The sequence below is a fragment of the Dermacentor silvarum genome, chromosome 6, assembly GCF_013339745.2.
Source record: "Dermacentor silvarum isolate Dsil-2018 chromosome 6, BIME_Dsil_1.4, whole genome shotgun sequence".
In the NCBI taxonomy this organism is placed as follows: Eukaryota; Metazoa; Arthropoda; class Arachnida; order Ixodida; family Ixodidae; genus Dermacentor; species Dermacentor silvarum.
The window spans coordinates 30,266,367-30,292,027 of NC_051159.1; the positions used below are offsets into that span (position 1 = coordinate 30,266,367).

A 25,661-nucleotide genomic window follows, 5' to 3' on the forward strand; every position below is an offset into this window, starting at 1 on the left:
TGAATGTTAACATGCAAGTATAAATTGGCATAGAGGAGTTCGCTACTTTGCTGTAAGAAAATTGCGGATGGCCGAAACTTATGCCGAAACTGTGGTATCCATTAAGCGGCTATGTTACGATTTCGAACAGTCAGATGCAGCTCGAGCTTCGGTAGCGTGCCGGCGATCCGCGTGCAAGATTTGTAAGGAAGAAAGGCAAACGTCCTCAGATATTGCAAAAAATTGAAGGAAAAACAAGAGAATGGCGGAGTGAGTATGTTCTTCGCATTGTGCTTAGGGTTGAATGAATTAGCAGCCGAGTCCGGTCCACCTAGAACCCAAGCGCGCCGCGAGCTAAAGATGCGGAATTGCTCTGTAAATGATGTATTAATTAGTTTGATCTATCTGCTTGTTCTTGGTGCCAGTATTTAACACTGCTAGACGTACCTCGTGTAGAAAGTACAGTCCACTTTGCAGCTCAAGCGCTAATGTTGGTCCTTAAATGTACTGCTCCTGTGTAATATTTTGTTTCGTTTCTGGCGTCGTCGGCTCTTTTACGAACGCTTCGAGCATGCTCCTGAATTACTGGTGCGTACTTCACGCAACAGACCGTAGATTAGCTTCTAAATGCAATCTGTGATTTTATTCTTTTGTTTTGTTTTAGGCTTGTTTAAGAGCTGTACTTGCCAATCGAGGGATGTGCGCTGCAATTCCCGGAAAGCGGTCGTGTATTGAATGTTGCATACGACTTGCGCGACGCTACTGAAATTTCGTTTGCCGGTATATTTCCCCCGATGGTCACGTTTGGAGTTCTATCTGGTGCTAAATATAGCTGTCGTTTCGTTAATATTCTACAGCCTTAACACTTGTCTCTAGACGTATCAAAAGCTCGCAGCATCCAAATACACATAGAAATAGGAGACCGAAAGTTGGGTACGTTATTGGCTTGGTGTGCCTAAGTACTCAAAGAGCACGAAAAGACCCAAGTTGAGTTTAGGTTCCGCGCATACGCATTCGCCGACACTACTTTTGGGGGCATGGGCATACTATGTGTAAGTTCCCATAACATTACGGCAAATATTGAGACAGACCACGCTAGTACCTTGCAAAATACACCTTACATCGATTTTCCCAAATACACAAATACGGTGGAATATCTAGTAAATTTTGTGGAATATACAGGTCTGCAGATAATTTTCGAGATCCTTATACATTTGTGACCTGGGTGATTTCCATAATGCCAGCAATGCCTACATGCATGCAACAAGCTTAGCACTCTTTGATACTCACTGTACACGCATCATTCTAACTGCCTTTTATATTTATACTTTCTGACATCAATAAGAGATCGGTATAAGCTTGACCCCTTAACTGCTAACACACATTCGCTAAACCACTTTACAAGGATACTTGGAGATTTACTTGCATTGCACAACTAAATGACATTACTAGGTATTCGAAGTCAGTAATACACACAGTGCCAACCAAGGTAATATATATTCAATTAAAAGAGGTTTCAGCTCCCTGAAGAGAGTCTTTTTCACAATGACAGCAATTGGCAAAGTATGCTCATTTAAGTATGTGTTATCACATGCTGCAGGCATTGTGTATATACGGGGGAAGACTGCTGATATTCCTTTTAAGCGTGTGTGCAGGGGTTTGAATTATTAACGATTCTAAATGGGGGGGGGGGGGGGGGGGGAGGAAGCATAGAATTGGTTTTCGTTCAGTGGTGATCATGCAGGTGTCATCCCAGTTGATCACTTTTCGAGTAGACACAACATGCTATGCGAGGGCATTAGATGCATTTTGCCATTTTCTTGTTCCTTACATCATTAATATGTTCCCAGAGCCTTTTTTTTTTTATTCCTGGTTGATTAGAGTTCTGAATCTGTAACTCATACTAAAATACCATTTATTATGTCTTATTATTTTATCACTTTATATTGCCATGGATAACGTATATTGTATTTTGTGTCCTGTATTGTACTTTTGTAAACCTGCCGGTCTTATTTTTCTCTACTGCATTTGTCCTGATTGAGGTTGTTCATATATTAGTGCACCATTGTATCGCCTGCAGTTTCTGCTATCACTACTAAAATCCATATGTCATTGTTTATACCAGTATTTTATGTAATATTTTTTTTTTATATACAAAATACCCCTAAAGGCCCTCGCAACCGAGGGTATTACATACGGGGGGGGGGGGGGGGCACAAATACAACACAGAGAACACATGTGAAACTATACTAACAAGTTAGAATTTCGTTATACAGTCATAACACTATGCAACACTATACAGATTGATAACAGCTATACAACCTGCAAACAAATTTATTTAAAAACAAAAACAAAACGAGAATCATCATAGAAGTAAAAAAAAAAACCGATGCACGTCCAGATAACAATATACACAATGATTACGCTGTAGCACTGGCAGACAGTAGATTTAAAAATTTATCGTGATCTGTGGTGGTAGCAACACGTGGAGGCAAAGCGTTCCAGTCAGTTATAGTGCGTGGAATGAATGAATGTGCATAGTTAAATGAACGACATGACACGCGCTTGACTTTGAAAGGATGGTCGCGTCTATCAAAAATAGCAGATGGCAAACAAAAAAAGTCGTTATGAAGAGTTGAGTGATGATACAATTTATGAAAAAGTGATAAACGTGCAATTTTACGGCGGAGGGATAGTTCTTGAAAGCCGGCACTTTTCTTGAATGCTGTGATGCTGGTATGACGTGAATAATCAGAATAGATGAAACGAACTGCGCGGTTCTGCAGTGATTCAATGCTATTTATTAGATATGCTTGATGTGGGTCCCAAATTGCCGAAGCATATTCGATTTTAGGCCGGATTAGAGTGGTATAAGCACGTGATCGGAGGTGGGAAGGAGCATGCTTTAGGTTATGTTTTAAAAGACCTAATGACCGATTAACGGATGCAACGGTAAGGTTAATATGATGGTTCCATGTTAAGTCGGAATAAATGTGAACACCGAGATACTTATAAGTGGTTACCAACTCCAGTGGATTATTGTTTAAGGTATATGCGGTTGGAATTCGAGACTTACGGTTAGTGAAAGACATGCATTTTGTTTTGGAAGGGTTAAGTTGCATGAGCCAGGTAGAGCACCATGCTGTTACTGAGTCAATGTCATGTTGTAGGGCAAGGCAATCATCATTAGAATAAATGTTACGGTAAATTACACAATCGTCAGCGAAAAGTCTGATTTGGGACGAAACAGAGTTAGGTAAATCGTTAATGAATATCAGGAAAAGTAAGGGACCAAGTACACTTCCTTGTGGGACGCCAGAATGTACTTGGCTGAAAGAAGAATTATGGTTATTGACAGTGGTAAACTGAAACCTTGAAGAAAGAAAATGTTTTACCCATGCTAAAACAAGAGGGTGAATATTAAGCAGTGCTAACTTTGTTAATAACCGATTCTGAGGTACCCTATCAAAAGCTTTTGAAAAATCTAAAAATATGGAATCGACTTGAATACCAGCATCGACAGATGAATGTAGGTCTTGGATGAATCCAGCAAGTTGCGTTTCGCACGAGTAGCCTTTACGGAAACCATGTTGGTACTTAAAGATGATGTTATGTTCTTCTAAATAGTTAATAACCTGGGAGTGAATCATATGCTCAAGGAGTTTGCAAACTGTGCTAGTTAATGAAATGGGACGATAATTGAGAGGCAAAGAACGATCCCCAGACTTGAAAATCGGCACGACCTTAGCTAACCGCCAGTCGCTTGGAACGAAACCAGATGAAAGAGACTGTGAAAAAATGGCGGACAAGATGCGATGAATACCTTCTTATGAATTCACGAGTATTTTGTTGTTGAAACCTAGGTGATCAGAGGCTGATGAAGTTTTAAGTTTCGTTAGTAAAGATAAGATACCGGTCTCACTAATAATTATTTCGGACATTGAGGTGTTTGAAATATTCATTGTGTTGGGGGCTAAAAAAGCCTCTTCTCTGGTAAAAACTGATGTGAATGCTTTATTGAATACTTCAGCGCATTCAGCTGCAGGAATACTGTCTCCTGCTGCATCGGTTAGGGTTATTTCGGGTTTATTAGAAGGATTGATTGTCTGCCAAAACTTTCGAGGGTTGTTTGTTAACATTGATGGTAGATCGTGTGAGAAGAAATGGCGACGAGTAGATATCAGTGCCGACTGATATTCCTTATCGCAGGCTTTGTAGCGTTGCCAGGAATCGGATTGCCTGTTTAAGTCGGCCTGTCTGTACAGGCGTTTCTTCTTATTGTTAAGGCGACGTAGATGGCTATTAAACCAAGGCGCAGTGTTGGTGCATGGTATGCTAATGATAGGTATGTACTTGTCGACAAGAGCAGCAAGTTTTTTACTGAACAGGTTCCAGTTGGCCTCCACTGAACGTTTTCGAAAATCGTGAAGAAAGTGTTCAGCAAAGACTGCCAACTCGGCGTTTATTTCACCGAAGTTTGCTCGGTTGTAGCACCTGATTTGTTTAGTACGCGTTGATTTTCTGTGAGGCACAAAGTTCACATTTCCGGTGATTATGGAATGATCTGAAAGGCCTTCTAAGTGCGCAATATTAGAGCAAATGTAAGGATTGTTGGTTAGGATAAGATCGAGAACATTGGCTGAAGTGGCGGAACGACGCGTGGGTTCGGAGATAAGTTGCTGCAATGATAAATCAAGGCAGCACTGAAGGAAAGCCTGAGCTTCTGGATCACTACCTGGGGCTGTTAATGAGGACCAATTAATTACAGGAAAGTTAAAGTCACCTAGTATTAGTAAGCTAGAACTGGGAAAACGTACTGTAAGTTCGCTTAACACAAGACAGAGTTCACTTGAGAATGATGTGGTCATGTTAGGAGGACGGTAAATCACCCCAATAATGGCATCTGTTGGGCCGCATTTCAAACGAACCCACACTGACTCTATGCATGACGTGACATCGATAAGCACAGCAGTTATCTCTTTCTTGATGGCAAGAAGTACACCGCCACCCCTACGGTCCCCGCGGTCACAACGAAATAAGTTAAAAACGGAGTCACATAGCAAAACGACATTGTCTGGGATCGTGTTGTTTAACCAAGTCTCTGTAAGTGCGATGATAGACGAACCGCATGAATCGATTAGTGAAGAAAGAGCCACATTTTTGGGAAGAACACTTCTTATGTTAGTGTAAAGAAAACAAGTAACCAAATCGTCGCAGCGCTGAGTGCGTGACCGCGAGGGTGATTTGGCAGCTAATTTCGGAGGACTGGAAGGAATGCGTCACTGGTCAGACACCCGTACTGCGCAACTGGCCGCATTGTCCCAAACATAAGGCACGCTATTGATAAATAGTTTATCAAAAACCAAACGTACTTTGTCGCCTTCCTTTTTTTCTGATTTGGCAAACCTGAGCAGTTGACGTCGTTTCTCGCGAACAATTTGAGAATAATCACGTGAAATACTGAAGTCCGTATTTTTTAGCTTAAAGCCCTTGCTCATCACAGATTCGACTTCTTTTTCGTTGAAAAGCTTGGCAATAATAGGCCGGTTTTTGTTTTCAGAAAAACGGCCTATGCGGTGGGCCCGGGCTAGAGAAGACACAGTAAGCCCAAGTTTGTTAGAACAAAACTCGCTAACAAGACGCTCTGAGACCTCCCAAGTTTCGGCCTTATCAGAATCACGAATGCCAAAAAAGAGGACGTTGGACCTGCGGGAACGGTTTTCCAGATCATCAATTTTTTCTTGAATGTTTGATACATCGCGAGAATGACTCGTGGAGGCCTCCGATGTGCGCGTTGACTGGTTATTAAGTTCCAGTTCTTCCACACGTTTAACTAAAGCCTGCATTTCATTTTTCAAGCCTGCATTTGTCTGGCTTTTGACGTGACGTTGAGATATTATTGCGATTTGTTCTTTAGATGTGCTTGCTGTAGCTCCTTTCCTGGGGCAGTATTTTGTAGCAATGCTTTTTCCCTATGACAATGTCTTTTGGCACTTTTCGCGTTCGTGTGTGGTCAAGCGACGCTCTGGCCCTGGCAAACCTTCGAAAGCAGCCGCTCATGGACGCGAAAAGCGTCTAAAGGCATTGCTACAAAAAAAGTTGTCGCAGTTTCACCTGAAAGGCGAAGCATAAATTGCGATAGCAAATTTGTAGAGAGCTATACGGAGTAATGATATTAGCTTCATCAGCTGTATAAATTTGGACATGCAGCAGCACCGGCAACGCGCAGAACTGTTGTCGACGCCGTCGGCGTTTTTCCCGCGTTCGCTCAAAATGCCTGCGGCGTTGGTGACTGTTGCCGGAGCCTCTGATATAAATAGGCATTTGGTGCCGCAGCTAAACGTCGTCTCCCTTCCCTCCCCCTCCCCCCTCCCCCACGGCCTCTCGCGCGTCGAAAGAAGGCGCGTTTGCTCTACATATATGATGATTGTAAAGGAGGAAAGAGACGCCTACTTCTGCAGCCCTTAAGGAAGCACGGCGCAGAACGCGCGTTTGTTCTCCGCCGTGCGTTCACTCGCCGTGAAAGAGCGCGTCCCTCGCGCCCTTTCACTCGCACATACAGCGTTCGGCGGCGCGCGGCGACGATTTCATCTCGATTGACGTCATACGGAACCTCACGGCGACGGCGACGGCGACGGCGACGCCGACGGCAGAAATCTCCTTTTGAGTGTCCATATAATTGCTATCGCAATAATAACTGGCCCTGTTATGATCTCTTGTGAGATTGGCGGTATTCCTAAGTAAATAAACAAAGAAAATGTCACGTTGCTCACCTTCCAAGCATAGTTACCCTGGGTCAAGAGTGGCTTTCTCGTGCACGAAGCGTACCAGTGGGTGCTTCAGACTGCTTCTATTTTCTGTCTCAAAGAGACATGTTGGAGCTTGCGAACGTGATGCAGTTCTGGATCCAGATACCATGAATCAGAACATGGTGGCTGCTGTCTCAATCAGCTGGAGTTGAGGTCGAATGTAGTGCGTGCTCTCATTCTTGAGCAGGGCTGCCCAACCCAAAGCAAGCAAGGGCCAGTGTGAAGTTCTTTATGACTGAAATGGGCCTCACTTTAGAGGGAGGCATTATTGCTTCATTGTGGATAGGCACTCGTGCTTGGTGTCATCACTCTCGTCATCGTCCTCAGCACGTCTTGTAATGTCACGTTTCTCGTGGGAGAGTGAAGGCAACTGTTAACAGTCATAAAGGAAGGCCCTCTGCTCAGAGACGCAGGTGGCTTGCGAAGACAAACATGAGTTACAAGGCATTCTTAGCTATGTTTCCACATTTGCTCTTATCGATATTACTATAAAAGTGGGGTTACTAGATTGAAATAACCTACTGCCGATCTGCTGCTGTGTGGGCGAATGCGAAATTTGAAAATAGGGTGATCACTTCCAGCACACCTCCCCACCCTCTTCATTATTTATGTTTGTTTCAATGCTGAGCAACTGTCTGTGGTGATACAGAGCAGAGAACTTTTAACTATGTTGGCGATATCAACATTGGACTTTCTCTCCTTCTCTTAATCTTCTGCTGTCCTTTCCCCTTCTACTAATGCAGGGTAGCCAACCGGGCTCAGTCCTGGTTAACATTCCTGCCTTTCATTTATCCTTCTCTCTCTATGCAGTAACCACGGCATCTTTATGTGCGTTTATGTATATACTATCATCAAACACCATGGCAAAGAACCTATGTTACATTAATTCTGAGAACAGTTCAAAAAAGGAGCAAAATGGCCGTCACAATCCTGACCAATCCCATTGTTTCAACACTTCCCTCACATTGTTCTTTTGTACCCGCTTGTACTCCTCATACCTTGTGAGCTGCGTTTATGAACATTGTCAAGGAAAGCAAGTCTTACTCCGACAAAGACAAGTTTCTTTATGGAAACATTTCCTCCAGCCTGAGGCTTCCCCTGTTGTTCAAGTCTTCCTCGTGTGACAACCTTGCCTTGTTTGTATTCCTCACTGAAGCATGATGCCACAGCCCAGATCTCCGGGTTCTACTTTGTACCCCTCCTCTTTCATCTATCTTTGTCACCTTTAGCCCTTAACTCCAAGCCAATATAGTAGGCATCAGTCCTCAAATGTCAAGCACGCTGGTGGGATTGAAACAGAGGCACACGTTGCAGTGTCTTCTGACTTGTTCCGATTTCAGTTTGTGCCAGTGGTACTTGTTTGTTGTGATCCCAGTGCTTGAGCTGGACACTTAACCTTGTCTTCTGCACATCTGCAGGGCAAACGAAGCTGCCAGCAATGTACAGGTGGACCCAGTCGTGGTGGACCGGCTGCTGCTGCAGGGCGCCACCCTGGTGTTTCTGGATGTGCCGCCTGGCACCGAGTTTGGCCTTGACATGTCCACAAACGTGGTCGGGGACAAGTTTCGGGGCGTCAAGCTGATCCCTGCAGGCTTGCACTTTGTGCACTACAGTGCTGTGAGTAAGACTGGCACGGCTGCGCCCCGCACTGGCTTCTTCCACTACTTTGAGAAAGGCGAGATGCTTGTCAAGAAGTGGGACAAAGCCACCGAGGGTGAGTCTTTCTCACAAAAGGGATGCCTGTCTTTTTTCACCTTTCCGTGCCTTCTGCAGGTCACTACAGTTTCCCATTATTGGTTAGCACTGCTGTGAGGTACGTAAGGATGTTAATCTAGAGTTGCTTGCTGGGTGAGTTTTATTTAATTTATTAATACTGTCATCCCCACTAAGGCTACTGGGATGGAAAAACAAAAGGCTGTACGACATAAGGCACTCCTATTGCATAAACAGCATGACATTTAAACTAGAAAATAAAAATCTTGCAGTTTTGCCCATAATGCAACACAGTGGGCGCAATATTATAGCAGTAAGCCTCGCAATGTTTCATCTGACATCGGTTGAAGTAAACATTCACAGATGTGTGCAAGTAATATGCTTTGAGAAAAAAACTTTCTTTAATGTCAACTCAACAGGTTTTCCTGCTCACTTTAATTCATGTGCCAGCTGAAATAATCTGAGCACCAGACTGTTTCATCTATTTGCCAAACATTTAATCCTAGTGTCAACGTATATAATCCTAGCACCAGTACAAATAAGCCGTGCACCAGCGAATTTAGTCCAAGTGCCAATATGTTTAATCCAAGTCCTAGTCAATTTAATCCGTGCAAGAAAAACAGCAAGACTGCAAATAAAAATGGCCGAAACACTGAAGTACAGTTACTGGAAGACGAAAGCACAAATTTTTGTGCTCACTGCTGACATTTATAAAATGAATGACTGCAGTATTTTGCTTCAGGCCTATAAATGTGCACAGAAAATAAATACTTCAATAAAAACAGTATTCACAAAAACATTGGATTGCTCAATAATCTCATACTCTCAATTCGGTTTATCAGTGTGCAGTTATAAAAAAAAAGATAGTGCTAAGTTTGTTGGGTAAAGAGCTTTATGCTTAAACGTGTGTCTTTTCAGCAACGTGAACGGAAGGGCAGGTTTTTAAAATATTTTTTTGGTATAATTAATGCAAAATAAGAACAAGGAACCTTTTAGTCAGTAGTTTTAAATTATTCTTTCTAGATCTGAAGCGTGAGCAAGTTTTGTCTCTAAGACACCATTAACACCGACGTGCTTTTCCGGCCTAGGAGATGGCTTTCGACGTGTCCAAGAGAAAGTAGCATGAACCACCATCTGCTAGCAGATAACAATAAAATTCTGCCTGAATGTGATCAGGCTGCGTACATGATTAACAAATATTCTGTGATTGCTATTAATAATTAAACAATGAGTGCTCGGTTGATCAATAAAATGCTAACCAGAGTGGCTTTAAGCCTTCACTAAGTCTCTAAACATGTAAATTAACCATCTTTTTAAAAACCTCAACATATTACATCATAACATTTGGCCACTATGTGACATTGATTTTCATCCAAAATACCGCAGTCATTCATTTGATAAATGTTAGCGGCAAACACAAAAATCAGTGCTCTCATCTTCCGGTAACTGTTTTTCAGTGTTTCAGCCATTTTGATTCGCAATCTTGCTGTTTTTCTTGCATAGATTAAATTGCCTAGCAGTTGGATTAAAGCCGCTAGCACTTTGGTTAAACATGTTGACTCTTGAATTAAAATTGGTGGTGTGCAGTTTGGCACTGGAAATTAAATAGTCTGATGCTCAGATTATTTCTGCGGGACTGGGATTATTTCAGCTGGCGCTTAGGATTAAAGTGAGCAGGAAAACCTGTAGTCCATGCACGTTCACGAAAAAGTTGAGCTGTGTGTTCCTGTCCGTCAGACAAGAGACAATCAGTTTTCTTCAGGAAATTTTACAGTTGACGACATTACCATGCATTTTTGTTGTGGCTGTAGGCGAAAGTTGCAGTCCATGTCGCCGCCCTCTGTGAAACATATGGGCACTAATAAATGCCTGGTCCTGTACGACTGCGGCAGTATGGCAATCAAAATGAATGGTTGAACTTATGTTGATTGATTTGATTGATTGATTGATTAATTGATGTCCCAGAGCAACGTTTAGGCTGTAAGATACTGCTTCAGATTGATTGTGACAAATCATGTTCCATTAAGGATAGCATTGAGATCTGGTACTGACTCTCTTGGTGGAGCTGTATTATAGTTGCAATACCTCATAGTGGAATACTTTTGGGCACCGCAGTAAATGAATGAACGAACACAGCCTTTGCATGGAAGGAGTTGGTTTCAGTAGAAAGACGAGTTTCTTGCCTAACGCAGCAAGTCCTCTGTGCAGATATATCATCGGAGCCAGTGGAAAGGGAAGAGTTGGAGCGTCTGCGCTCAAACTTGAGGGGTGACCTGGATCAGTACCTGGCTGTCTTTGCGTACACCGAATGGCGTCGCTGGATTTCCCTGACGAAGCACGTCACCCGGGAGGTGCTGGAGCGGCTGCAGCCAGAGAGGAGCGTCATCTACTCGGCCACACCATTTGAGCCGCTCAACTTCTGCTCACGGCGAGGTGGCGACCTGGCCTCCATCGACTCGAGGGGGGACTGTGGCGAGGACATCAGGCTCTCCGAGAGGGCCAAGGAACTCCTCGAGCTGAAGGAGGTGCCTGAGTGCAGGATACGCTACACGGAGATTCCAAAGAAGAGGTCGGTGACATCTTTGTCCATTTGTCTCACCTCAAAAGTGAAGCAATTATTGCACTGTCCTGACAGTGTCCTGTGCAGCAATGCTGGAGATGACTTGCAGCAAATGATTGAGGAGCTTAGCCGACAAAGTCTTAAGAGTAGGTCTGAAGATTAATGTGCAGAAGACTAAGGTAATGTTTCCTTGTCTGGCAAGGGAACGAGAATTTGTGATTGGCAGTCAGCCTCTGGAATTTGTGCAAGAGTGTGTTAAGGGGCTTTTACTCACAGGGGACCTGGATCGTGAGGAGGAAACTTCCAGAATAATAATAATGGGTTGGAGTGTGTACGGCAGGCATTAGTAAATCATGACCGACAGGTTACTGATATCCTTGAAAAGTGTACAATATAGGGCAAAAATTTCGAAGTTAACAAAGGAGCTTGAGAAGAAGTTAAGGATTGTGCAATGGGGGTATGATGGAATGAAAAATTATAAACGTAGTATTAAGAGACAGAAAGGCAGTAGTCGGGACTAGAAAACAAACGGGGGTAGCCAGTATTATATTTGACATTAAGAAGAAAAAATGAAGCTGAGAAGGCCATGTAATGCGTAGGGCAGATAACTGGTGGTCTGTTGAAGTCTATTGAGAGAATGGGGGCCAAGGGGAGTGAAGTCGAGGTCAGCAGAGAACTAGATGGTGTAATGAAATTTTAAAGTTTGCAGGCATACAATGGGGCCAGTTGTAATTGCGAGGCAGTTGTAATTGGACATTGCTGGGAAGGCCCTTTGTCATGCGTTAGATGCAAAATAGGCTGATGATAATGATTAACTAGTGCACTGTATGGCGTACAAGCAGAGAAGCTTTCTTCCTGCAGTAAGGAAATGAAAGGTGCTTTCTGTGCTTTGCTGTGAAACACAACTAGTTTCTGGTTGCTAGCTGCTGATAGAGGAAATCAGCTTCTGTTAGTGTGACAGTGTATGCACCGAGTAAAACGAAGCACTGGCAAAGGGTCAGGTGCTGTGATGAGGCCAGGAATTGGGCAGGTTGTGAGGCTGACAAAAAACTTGAGTAATGAGAGAAAATTGTGCATACAGGCTCCTGTCAGTTGAACCAGGTGAACTTGGGAAATAGGGAGATCAAGTGCAAAATAAGCCCAAGTATGCATTGTGGCTTGTCCAAGACAAACACAGCGGTATTTAGTGCACTTGAAATATGAAAGATAGCTAAATTTGTTCAGGGCATTGCTAAAAATGTCAGAGGGATCAACAACACTGATTATATGGCCATCATGGCTAGAGCAGTCATGGTAGTAGTAGTATCTAAGCCCGTCTTCTGGTTGTTCGTAATAAGAGTTCCGCATGCAAATTAGTATGCAATTCTGGGCCGAATGGAAATTCTAGCGACTGGAAAGGCTCAGGACGGCAAAATTATGCATCTGGTTGCCACTTACAAAAATGCAGTAGTGAAAAGAAGCCCCCAAAAATGTGACAAGTGACTGGAGGATTTTAGAGGTGAGTTGGCAAAAGTGGCAAGCTCAAGTTCACTTATCGTATGTGGAACTGGCGATTCTGGCTCCGGTGAATAGTGAATTGTAGGAAAACACTTTCGAAGCATACTGCGAATAATTAGGTCGGCCATTCTGTACTGGCATCATTTGCCTTCCAGGAGCTGCAGTGTGAAATTCAGTCGATATAACATCATAGTAAATGTGTAAATTTGTCCAGTTTGGTGATGTGTTTTATTCAGCTTGTGCATGATTAAAGGTGACCTGAAGCACTCTCTGTCGATACAGAGCAATACTGTGGAATGAGTGCAGTGCCTTCCTAGGATTAATTTATTGAAGAAATTTCTGACAAGGACCAGCATATGAAGAACGTAACATTTACTTTGCCTGTTCCCCCTCAACTCGTCAGTTTCTCTTGGGTTGGGCGGCATTGGTAACACTGCCCTGTCTGTATTGCGTTAGCAATTATATGGACACCCGAAGCGGAGTTCTGCCGTCGACGTCGCTGTCAGGTTCCGTATAAAGTCCAAGGGCAATAAAATCGTCGTCGTTTGTTGTACGCTGATGTGCAAGTAAAAATGCCCGAGGGACACGCACTTTCACGGAGAACAAACGGGACATCTGCCGTCATGCGAAAGGCCGTGGGGGGATGGGAGGGAGGGGTGGGGGGGGCGATGTGCTACAGCACCAACTGCGTATCTTGCGACCGGACAGTCTCGCACGTCTCAGTCTCGCACGGGAAAGGAGGAAAGTGGGAAGGCAGCGCGGGAGGGAAGGGGTTAGGCTTCTACTCTGCCAGTAACTGCGTACTTGTACTTTGGGCGGCTGCGGGCGGTCGCGCGGACCGTATCTTGAAATCGATTTGCACACGGCTCCTACCTTTGTATGCACTGTGCTTTTGCCACTCAGTTTCCATTGAAGCGATAGACCGCACGAATCTTTACTTGCTGCTGCTGCCGCACTTGCTCATGCCAGCGTTTCGACAGCGATTGTCTGGGGTCATCGAGTGTGATCTATTCATGTTTGCTTGTGCGCTCTGACACCATGCTTGTTAATTCAGTTAGTAAGCGAATGTGTCCAAGTTTATGCAGCCAATAAAACTACTATCCTTACTCCGTTAGCTCTCTACTAATTTGCTATCGCAATTGATGCTTCGCCTTTCGGGCGAAACTTTGACTTTTTTTCTTCTGTCTGCGGGGCAGTTATGGTAACCCTTCGTGGTTGGCATTCGACAAATGCCCGAGAACAGGCGATATTCTGCTGCCTGCAGCAGAATAATATTTGGCTCGCATGTTCAGGGCGCTATTGTGCTTCAGGTGCTTCAGTGGCCTTTTAAAGACAAGGATAGAAAGACAGACATGGAAGTCGGTCCGCGTCTGCCTTTTTGCCCTTATCTCTAGTGTGCTATTTGGCTATGATACCATGAGTCAAGCTTGAATTACTCATTATAGGATTGGCCAGTTCTGAATTCTTTACCACTCTGCTATTCTAATGATGCTGTCACGGGGAGTGTCTGGTGTCAAGTCAACCAAGAGTAACTGAATGGCAATTGGAAGGCCGATAAATTGAATCGGTAATAAAAGGAAAGGTATCAGTGGTAACCGGCATAACTGCGACTTTGTTCATAGCCACGACATTTCTGAAGATTGATCATGGCCAAGGTGGCAACTATGACATCGTTTGGTTGGCATCTGAAACTTCGGTTGCTTTGATACATTGCCTTCTGTTGATACATTGCCAACAGCAAACTCCTATAATTCAGCAAGTTCAAGTACTAATACCAAAATAAAATGAGAATTTATGTTATAGTGCATATTGCATTGCACCATAATTGTCCTTTTCATGCACTTTTCTGCGTGGTTAATAGTTGCCTTTAAGCATATGTTGAAGTGCTGCTGATTAACAGTTTTTGTTCATTGTTAAAATAAAGAATGAATTATTTTTGAGCAAGTTATTCTGTTTAAGCGGCAATTTCATGAATGTGATTTTCATTTATTGAAATTCTAGTGTACCCTAATGCCAGCATTGTTTTTAAACTGCGTTGCATTTGCTTTCAACACAGTCTCTGGAACAGACAGTTTTCAACTTCCACTGAGAAAACATTGCCGATTATATTACATGTTAAATAACTTTTGGCAGTAAACTGTACATTGCCAATAGGCTGACAGGAGACTCTGTGTATGCATTATGTGTATGCATTATCTGTGTATGCATTAACATTATTTTTTAACTACTTAACAGAGCCTAGGTTAACGACTTATGAGTTTATTGCTTAGCTTATGCGGGGTAATTAACAATGATAGCCTGCTTAGAATTTTGTTGCACATGATTTATCACGATCAATATTGTGAACAGTGCAGACAATTGATAAGAGCAGGACAGAAATAGGACGGTGCATCGAATACCTGAGTCACACGTGTAGGTTTGAAAGGCTCCTGAGTCGAGGGCCTTTGAAATCTCTGTTGAACTCGAACGAATTGTGTTGCTGCCACTGGACAGTTTTGGGTGGCCATTGAGAGTTATGCTTGTTTCACGTTACGAACGAGTGGCGTAATGGTCTCCACGCAAAAAAAACAAGAAAATAAGTATAATTTGTAGCACTATTGGCACATGTATAAATTATTTTTAACTCGATGCCAATATTTGTTAGACAATGCTCTGGCGGCAGACATTTTTTTTTTTTTGTGTTGGTTCAAAAACACTGCTACGAGAGGGTGCGCTACCACTGCTAGAAGGCCTTCACACTTTCGAGGGGTTCCATGAAACTCTGACAGCTTGATTGACTTCCGACTTGATGGCCGTCAAATCTACCCATGTAGCAGCACCCAATTCGCCATTGATTCGAAAGAATATCGGCTCGAAGACCATGGAAGTGCCCCTGTGACAGTGGTATGACTTGTTTGTATCACTTTTCGGGTTGTATTCATTGGTCGCCACGTTAAACGTAAACCAACTAGCCTGCTTCCCTCGACTTATTGTGAGCTGCCATTTTGTAGGCATCCGGGCGATGCAACACCGGCAGAAATCACCAAGCATGGTATGGACTCAAGCTATGTCCTGGAGCAGCTGCTAGCCTCCTGGCCACACAAGGAAGACCTGCTCGGTGAACTGCAGTTCGTGTTCGTCTGCTTTTTGGTGGGGCACGTGTATCCGTGCTTTGAGCAGTGGCAGAAGCTTGTGCGCATCTTCTGCACAAGCTGCGAGGCCATCGACCGGCACCCCGACCTCTTCAGTGACCTGGTCTCTGTGTTGCACTTCCAGCTGCGCGAGGTCCCTTGCGACTTTTTTGTCGACATTGTGTCCAGGAAGAACTTCCTGACAGAGGCCCTGGCCGCACTCTTTCAAAACATCGCCGAGTCGAGTCTGCCCGATGATTCGCCGACCACCTTGAAGATGAAGGCCAACCGCTTCAAGATAAGTCTCACCAAGTTGATGGGCTGGAGCTTTGAGGAAGAAGTGCCCGAGGAAGAGCGTCCCGTTGTGGTGGAACTGGCTGGTGGTAACTGAGATGTGTTGCTGTGACTGGGGGGGGACCAATTTTGTGAAGCTCAGAACGAACGGACTTTAAAACATGCCAATTCTGGAAAAGGAAAGCTATCAACAATCTGTGTTCTTTGTTACTTGTAATTCTGGCCTGGCTGCCCATTATTGTCATAGTGGTGATGCAGAAATGACATTAGAACACCTTGCAGGACAAGTGTCTTGCGTCATTTTTACACTACCACTACAACAATGCTTTACGAACTAAACGAGTGCTTATCAGTGACGTATAAGTACTCCTTGGAGAATGGGTTGTTATGTAATCAGTAAATTACTTGAACAAAATTGTCTCGAATGGACGGTCCAAAGTTACCACATAGGAATACTTTAAATGTTTGTGTAACATTTGTGGCGTAATTGCATTGCAAATTTGTACATGCTGTCAGCTTGTCACTACTTCATGTGCCGGACACTCTGGCCAAAGCTTCTTTTAAGGTGCTACCTGGCAGAAGTAGCCTTGAATCTTTCTACACTGGAAGCACATTTTAAGTGTGTACATTCCTTACTCTTTGGTGACGATTCACTTCTTGATTTAAGCCATTACGAGTTATTTTAACCATTGGCTGTATGTGTCTGGTACCCGATAGAGATGACATGCTTTTATGCAAAACATCATGGTTTCCTGACAGGAAAGCTCTGCTATATTGCATCAGAAATGCAGTTTGGACACTAGGACATTCTTGAAAAAAGTAGAACATTCTCACAAGTGTTTAAGAAATACTTTACGAGAAATACATTATGAAGAATGAAGACTATTGAATGCAAATGGGAAGTATTTCTTGTTACTTTTGAAAGAACTACTGTGCTGAACAACAGCGTCGAAATTGTGCCATGGGGACTGTGTGGTTGTCTTTTCGTTGCTTCTGTTGTGAGGCTACAAAACTCGGAGTTGGGCAGTTCTTACAGGCTGTTGATGCATTCATGTGTTGTCGGGCATTGAATGTGAAAGTTTGAGAGCTCACTTACCTCTGTGTTCCCATTATTTTACTTTTTCACCATGCCAAAAATAAAAGATTGTTTTACTGAACAGTAAGGCATCGTGTGGAATTCTCACCTTAATCTGTTGTTGTGATAGTACACAAATAAGTGCCTTCCATCAATCTGCTAATGTGTGCTACCAAAAGAGCAATACTTCAATTTTGCTCTGTAAATTGTATGTGCTGTTTGAAGAAGCAAGTTTCTTACTACTGGTGTGCTATATGCAGAATTTTTTAATGATGGGACTATGCACAAAGTTGAAACTTGTGCAGTGTACTAATCATTGATTGCATGTGTTTAATTTAAAAGTGTATGAAGTTGGTGTTGTAAAACGTTGACCTCATCCTGCAGTGATCATTGAATGCATTGAAAATGGTTTCTCAGTTATGACTAGTCAACGCTTTTGTCAACTTTGTGTTGTGTGCAGTTGTTCAGTGGTTTGTCAGCATTGTTGCAGTTTTATTTCCCAATGCATTTGATGTGATAGTTTCTACTGCTTTGTGGGCATAAGCCCAAGTGTAGGTACACGTAACACGCCATTGTACATTGGCAGGCCAGTGAGCATTAGGCCATGATTTCTCAAATGTTGGTCTATGTGTGACAATATATGTACACTCAGTGTTTCCACCATCTGACTGCAATAAAGCATGTTTGTTCACTTCTGGTGTGTTGTACTGTGATGTACCAACTGACTACACTTTCAACACCTTGATCTCGCTTCATTGCACTCTTTTATGTTCCCATTGTCTTCTAGCCATAGCATAAAATCTTTACATTTCAGTGCATCATGCCACGGCATTTAGTGCTTCAGTATTTTCTATTTGGACCTGCCAACCATGCAGTAGTACAACTACAACCTCTAAGGGCTCACACCAAGCCACATGGAGTACCATCACTACAGTCTATGAGACACCGTATGCTCCACCATCTGCAAAGAAGTACGCAGGCTGCCTCTAGCAATGCAGCCACAGCTTGACATCACTGACATTACCCATGAGAAAAAGCAGCAGGCCCTTGAGACGCCGTTGCCTCCGGAAACGGTTATACCAATGCCTGAACTGCTGTCACCTGCCCCAAGTAGTGAACTATGCTGCCGCTGTGCATATTCAGAGGCCATCCATGAGCGGCCGCCCAGTCAACCCACATTGTGACATTGATATGCCACAACCGCAGCTGACTGCCCAATCAAAATTTTATAGACCAACCACGCTGGCCCACTGCCTGCCTTCACCCTTTTCCACAGTCCTCTGGCTAAGTGATTGATTGACTTTTGGTTTATCACAATACATGTGATGGGAAGCAAAAGGAAAAGCCATTTGAGGATGGCTTGAGGGAGTCCTTTGCCCCCAAACTGGCAACAGCAGCAGAGGCACAAGCATTTTTACATTGTCGTACACTTTGACAAAACCATCAAATTAAACTCAACATTGTCATACACTTTGACAAAACCAATGAATTAAACACATCACTAGTCACTGCTCCTCACAAAGTGCAATGTATTAGCATACATCGCTTCACATCAGCACAAACCTTTACAACATACACATTGTAACACTGTAGTTAAGGAATATTACGAAATACTAATCAAAGATCGCTCTAGGGATCAATCTTACACTAAAAGCAACACGTACAAGTCAGGTTATTTTACTTCGCTGATGTCAATTTCTTTTTTATTATAGTCATTTAGTAATCCCGAAAGTTTGTTGTGAAGCATTTGCTGACCATAACCAGTGCGACAATACGGAACATTTCACATTTCTGTTGTTCGTGTTTTATATGGCAGTTCTTTCGACGAAGATTTACTAACCCCATGAAGAGAGAATTATCCCAAGATTATTTGCTTTGTCTGATACCGATTCATTCATCAATACACTGACATCTTGCTGAAAGATAACTTTTGAGTAGCATTAAGAGAAAGTCCACGGATGCCATAGTGACCTAATTTATGAAATAAAATTTTATGATTCATGTAATCAAAGGCTTGTGTGAAATCAACAAAATTTTGAGAACAAATTGTTTTTCTTCAAACTTCTCCTATATATTCAGTTGTGTTGATTGATGTTTCAGAAAACCGTACTGACATTTCGTTGTCACGTACTTGTCACAGAAAGGATATAGTGGATTAGAGATAATCTTTTCAAAACCTTTAGAAAACGCCGGCAGTATCGACACTGGTCTGTTATTCGAAACATACTTGTTATTCCCCCATTATGCTCTGTGTTTCTTTATAAAGGCATTTCTACTGCCTTTTGCTTTAAGCACATCTTCACCTTCATTTATCCGTCATAACCCATCGTAACAATATCCATACTCCCAATAATTGTATTCATTTACTGTAGCCAAATGGCAATCTTGTATTGAGACACCCTGATCTGAATTGCCATTAAAAATTACGAGTTTAGATTTTTGTGCAGTAAATACGAATTCCACCTTCTTGCTCTGCTTTCTACCGATTAGCAAACATCATTCTGGCTATGTGCTAATAAGACAATGTCTGCATACGCAATTGGGGATTCATATTGTGCACATTATCCAGGATTCCAAAGGTTTCGATCCCCGGACCACTGTTGTTTCTCATTTATGTAAATGACATTGATGATTGTGTTAAAGTGAAGTTGTTTGCTGACGACTGCGTGTTATATTCTGTTGTTAAATCTGCATCCTTTCAATCAATCCTAAACAAGAACTTATGTGAACTTGTGTGCTGGTACGAATCCAAGTGGCAGCGCATGCCCGCCCAGGCCGCTGTATCTTGAAAGCCATCTGCGTCGAGGACACAGGCCGTTAGCTGTGTTTTTCGCAGCTTAGTTCGCATTGACGCAAGGCGCAGCACGAAGGTAAATTCGCTCGCTGCTGCCCCCGCGCTTGCTCACGCCAGCGTTTTGACTGCAACTTTCTGTGGTCATCGAATGAGATGTGTTTGTTTGCTTGTGCGTGCGTGACACCAGGCTTGTTAATTTACTTAGTATGTTTGTTTACAAGTTGATGTGGCTGATAAAACTACTATCTTTACTTCATATAGCTGTCCACTAATTTGCTATTGCAATTAATGCTCCGCCTTTCCGGCGAATTTGCCACTTTTTCTATACTGTACCATTGATTCTAAAATGTAACGTTTACCGGGTCCATGCTATCAATATAGAAAGGGGGTAAAATAATCGGTCTTAGTCTGTATTACTAAAAAAAATTCAAGTGTTTTCAAAAAAGAGAAATCCAGGACTTTCAAGAGTCTTCAAAACATACATTTCAATTTTAAGGGTTTCAAGCGCCTGTGCGCATCCTGCCACCCTCAGATACTTGAATTCCTTTTTATTGAGGAGGCTCGACACAATGCGAGGTGGGAACCTGCCTACTGTGGAGTGCCTGGGATGAGCCAAAGAATGCTTCTTAAGGAAAGCAAAGAAAGCATTGGACTCAGTGCCTTCTTCATTCTCTTAACTCAATCAATGCAAACAGCAATTGTGTGCCCTCAGTACACCGAGATGGTGTGTGGTCTTGAGAGTAACCTCCCTTGTACTTTGGGGAAACAGAACTCGGTGCTAACTGATGAACTCCTGGCACCACACAAGTACACCTAAGGCTGAACACACTCTTTGGTTCACACAAGCATAGAAAGAAATTTCATGATGCTGTCAATTTTTCCAATTTGGCAGATTTTTTTGATGTGGGAAGACGATTTGAGTGTGCAAGATGGCCATAACATAGTGCTCGGACATCTCTCATGATATCAATGTTATGACTGAACGAAAGCACGACAAACAGATGAATGTCATTGGCCCAGGCTCATAACTGCTTTTTGGGAAAAACTAGAGCTTATTCTAAGCCAGACACTTGACACATCAGCATGTCATAGCATTCAAGGTTTTGCACAAACATTGGAACACAGAAAACGTTGACAGCCATCAGAAAACAAGTTTTTTAATAACACTAGGATCATCACCGCCCTTGTGGGCTCGCTTCAAACCATGGTTGCTGTTGCCATTGCCGCTGCTACTGCTGCTGGTGGCACCACCGTTCCTCTTTTGCATAACTGCGGCTGGCAGCGGCAAGTTGGGTCCCTCGGTAGGTGGAGGGCGATTGGCAAAGTATGGCATCTGCAGAGCTTCCGCGCAGGTACACCGAGACAGCGGATTGATGGCCAGCATGCGCCCGATCACCTCGAGAAGATCGTCTCCGGCAGCGGTGAAGATGTGACGGAAGGGCGTGCCGGGAAAGCTGCGGAACTGCACGTAGTCGGGCAATGCCGGCATGCCGGGCCAGTCCTTCTCGGAGGGCGTGCCGAGTGTCTGGAAGATGCGGCTCAACTGATCTAAGTCGGAGTCCCCGGGCAAGAATGGTACCCGCAGGAGCAACTCGGCCAGAATGCACCCGACTGCCCACATGTCGATGCCAGTGCCGTATATGCGTGCACCAAACAGGAGCTCTGGTGCACGGTACCATCTGGTCACCACCTGCAAGTCATGGTTGGTTCAGTTTCTGGTTTCTTATATTGGACTCTGAAAATGTTGGAAATTCTGGAAACATTTCCAGACTGAAAATGTTGACGCGGTCACTCTTTTGTCCATAAGAGTACATAGTCTCTTCTACTCTTATTGTTTTTACTATTCCCTCCTGCCATCTTTTTCTCTCATGGCCCACCCCCCTGTGGTACATGCTGCACAGGTGTCAGCAAACAAAGCTTTACATTACACTGTGGACAACAGAAATTCCCTCACTGCCTATCTCCAAAACAGGAGATAAAGGACCACTGACTGCTACTATCATAAAAAGCTAACCAACAAAGACACCAAGGACAGCATAGGGGAAATTATTATTACTTATTAATTGAATTAAAGAAATTATAAATTCATGGAAATGAAAGTGGATGAAAAAAGAACTGGCTGCAGGTGGGGCATGAACCCACGTCTTCGCATTACGCGTGCAATGCTCTTACCAATTGAGCTACTGCAGTGCCGTTTTTCCATAGGTATTTATGTTTATCTGCTAGAATTAAACCTGGGTGCACTATGTCTATTCTATAAAATAATCTTGTATATTCCAGACTAAACGAGTGACCTCCCTTACACCCCTTCATAAACTTTTTATAATGTGCAGTGCTTACTGCTGTCTTATTTTCACATAAATTCCACAAGATGTAATTTCTTGGTCAGCCCACCTCAATAAAGGACATGGCATTTTTTACCTGCAAGCTTCATCTGCAAAATAAATAAAACACTCTGTTGTATGTGCATCTCGCCATCAGAGAAGAAAACTGTTCCCTAGGCTTAGCCTGGTTTCATTGGCTGCCAGCAATTCAAATTGGAAAGAAGCAAACAAACATTGCAATGATGGCAGGTGTTTCAATGATGCGAGCCATGAAATGCAATCTTTGTAGCGAAATATGTGAGAAGAAGTAGCCATAGCATACTAAAGACAAGGTCTTCTTTGGCGACTTCAGATTGATTTGGCGTTCATGGGATCTGGATATCTGGCCACTACTTTCTGACCACTTTCATAAAATAAGGTGATTTGAGGCCTTCTAGTGCAGTTATACAACAAAAAAGGCGTCAAAATGAAGCTTGGAATGAAAAAAATGCACCAAGTTAGCGTAAAGCTCTGTACGGAACAGTAATAATGGGCATAAGTAACGCAACAGGCTGAAAATAAAGGACGTGCTTGTTCAAACTGTGCACGCCTAAAACCGTAAATAGAAGTGTGGTTTTACTCAATGAAAATCATAGGTGCAGTCTTTTACAAAAAGTGGGCCAATCCCAAAGGTGGTGCAGTCTAAACAACAAACCATACAGCACACTTATGCGCCCAAGAAGACCTTGTCTTTCTTTATGTCAACTGCTGCTGACTCGCCTTTTTCTATTTACAAGATTACTACATCACTGCAGTGTCATTACTGCAGGGGATGAGGGGTGCATAGGCAAAGTCCACATAGTTGATATACATAGCTGGGCAAATGAACTACGAGGAAATAAAAATGCAAAACAGAATATCGAATGGCACAATCAGTACAAAAATCAAAGCACGTGTAAATGGACCATCATAAGTTACAATGATATGTAAAATCCTTTCATATGGTTAGAATTAAAGTGCATGTCACTATTTATTTCCCTTAGCCACAAGCAGGCTTCTTCAGTTAGGGACAGTGCAGAGCTGAAAAGAATTGAAATTGTGAAAGTGGCTCCCAGAGGCTAAGGTGGCATTCAACTTTACTGTTACTTCAGAAGTGGGTCTGTGGACGAGACTTCATGAGAGCTGCAAACTTTACAAGGCAGTCAACTTAGAGAACTGCAGCTGCATGCTCTATTCAGCTAGTGTAACGGAGCACCAGCACAAAACATCATCACAACACTCTTAACACAGGATGACCAAACAAGACTCATTGCCTACATCAAGCAATACCTAGCGCCCCATCGCAAAGAAGACTGACAAGCCCCCGACATGGACCCAACACAAGCCACACATCATTACGCCAACGCCTAGAAAGCCACAACAGGCAACCTACTGGTCCCCACATCGGCATTAAGTGTCAGCATAAAAATAAAGCTTTCATTCATTCTAACAGCAGCACTTCAAGCTGTACAAGATTCCATGGCGTTCTGTAAGCTGCCTGCATCTGCCACAGTGGCTGTGGATTTCTGCTGCCGAGCACAAATTCGATTCCCGGCTACGATAGCGGCATTCCAAGGGGAACAGAATTAAAAAATCTTTTGGGTTCAAGTCAAAGGAACACAGGCGCTCAAAATTAATCCAGAGTCTGCACCTACGGCATCTTTTCATGGCCTGTACATTGCTTTCGAGTGTTGAGCTCCACCAATTAATCAAACTGTCTGCTGTTCATACACATGCAAATGCCATCATGGTGAGACACAACAGAAAATACTCGCAGTTTCCTTCATGACGATCGACGTAAGTGCACTGCAAGAACTGCAGCTTACTACTGTGCGCAAATGTTCGCGGCTCACCGGCATTACTGCAGCTATGCTTCCCATGAAAGGCACGAGCTCTTGAGCTCGTGATAATAAGTCAACGGGATAATAATTCTGTTCGTCTGCTGTAGACGAAAATAATGCTGGAGCCATACTGCGAGTTAGGCCATCCTGATGGAAACAGCAGGGCGACGAGGTCGAAACCCGGAAGTGGATAAAAGAACATTAGCATTTTTTCCATACCATTACTTCGTGTTTCGGCGTTGTCGTGCTGTACTATCATGTAATTATTATCCTCGATTAATCTGGATAACTTGCGAATTCGATTCCTTCGAGTGCAATCGCAGCTGTAGCTTTGACCAGGTGAAATAATTTTGCAGCGTTAAAATGCCAGGAAACATTTTGTTACTTTGTTGAAAGCCCTCGGCGACTGTTCATACCTGGTGAGTATATATGCGTGTGGGTGAGCCAAAGAACTTGGCAAGGCCGAAATCGGCGATTTTAAGCACACCCTGGTCATCGAGCAAGAGGTTGTTCGGCTTCAAGTCACGGTGGAGAATCCAGCTCATGTGCAGATATTCCAGTCCCTGTAACGTTTGCAGGGTGTAGGACTTGATGTGCCCCGCGGTCAACACGATGCTCGTATCCTTGATTATGGCTTCCAGGTCAGTGACCATGAAGTCGAACACAAGCGACACGTTGGAACGGTGCCCGAAGACATCGTAGAGACCTATGATATTCGGGTGAGAGAGTTCCTGTAGCAGCTTGATCTCACGCAATGCCGTCCGGTTGATGCCATCTTTAGCTTCGGCTCGTGTTCCTAGCTTGATCTTCTTCACGGCAACTATCTCGTCTTTGACAACGTCCCTAGCCTTGTACACTGTGGCAAACTGCCCCTCTCCGAGGAACTCGATCTTCTCATACCTCTTTGTCCTGTCGTCGGACATGGTTCGAGGCGAGACGAACCGCGCACAAAAGGAACTTTGCTGCTGCTACCTTTATGACATGTCTAGTGCTCGTAAACCATACAACAGCGTTTATCCACGATGCGCCGGCACAAACACCACTCGCCGTCAAAACACGCATGCAACGCACATCGACTTGGCTTGCGGATTGTCTGCTACGGGCTACTACCGCACCCAACTCGGGAGCGCTCGGGAGTTGTTATGTGTAAGCACTGGACTTTACAAGCACTTACAATATGTGTTACTATAAATATTTTGAGAATAAATAAAATCAAAGAAGCCTAATTTGTAGCAGTAAATGTTCCACAGCACCTTTAGCGGGCTCGTAAGTGCTGTCTACGACGCTGAGGTCTGGCTAGTCGCAACCACCTTTGCCAACGCCGTACCAGCACTGGTCGTACCAACGCTGAAAAACGAAACTAACTCCGGTGTCTCCGGCGCTTGGAAACGCTGTTACGTTGTCCCTGGTCGTCTGCGGCGGTGTTTTCATTGGGCACTTTGGTGACTATTGCTGCTTTACCTACTATAGAAACATTAGTTGAAGTGAAAAGTTGTGCCTTCATCGCAAATGGCGTCGCTGGATGTGGACGCCATGCCGACATGGATGTCTGGGAGCGACTTGGACAGCGCTGCTTCTTTCGATGTCTACACCGCGGCAAGTTCTGGCGGCGTGTCGCGTCTGCGAGAGCTCTTGAACCAAACGAGG

The 25,661-nt window shown here is 43.6% G+C and overlaps 3 protein-coding genes across 4 annotated transcripts in view; 2 read left to right on the forward strand and 1 right to left on the reverse strand.

The window, feature by feature from the left end:
* The first annotated feature begins 98 nt into the window (after positions 1 to 98).
* On the forward strand, positions 99 to 17,733 carry LOC119455373 (protein AAR2 homolog). The gene is made up of 4 exons (XM_037716764.2): positions 99 to 249; positions 8,207 to 8,502; positions 10,710 to 11,070; positions 15,549 to 17,733. The coding sequence occupies exons 1-4, from the start codon at positions 242 to 244 to the stop codon at positions 16,057 to 16,059; spliced, it is 1,176 nt and encodes a 391-aa protein (XP_037572692.1). The 5' UTR covers positions 99 to 241; the 3' UTR covers positions 16,060 to 17,733.
* Positions 17,734 to 20,970: 3,237 nt separating this feature from the next.
* LOC119455376 (cyclin-dependent kinase 7) lies at positions 20,971 to 25,107 on the reverse strand. The gene is made up of 2 exons (XM_037716766.2): positions 24,431 to 25,107; positions 20,971 to 21,521 (listed from the first exon to the last, which is right to left on the reverse strand). The coding sequence occupies exons 1-2, from the start codon at positions 24,935 to 24,937 to the stop codon at positions 20,973 to 20,975; spliced, it is 1,056 nt and encodes a 351-aa protein (XP_037572694.1). The 5' UTR covers positions 24,938 to 25,107; the 3' UTR covers positions 20,971 to 20,972.
* Positions 25,108 to 25,333: 226 nt separating this feature from the next.
* LOC119455377 (ankyrin repeat and SAM domain-containing protein 3) overlaps positions 25,334 to 25,661 on the forward strand; it is a 68,626-nt gene continuing 68,298 nt past the window's right edge. For both annotated transcript variants that reach the window (XM_037716767.2, XM_037716768.2), the window contains exon 1: positions 25,334 to 25,660. In XM_037716767.2, coding sequence (XP_037572695.1) covers positions 25,524 to 25,660 — 137 coding nt within the window. In that variant the 5' untranslated portion in view covers positions 25,334 to 25,523. The remainder of the gene's footprint in view (position 25,661) is intronic.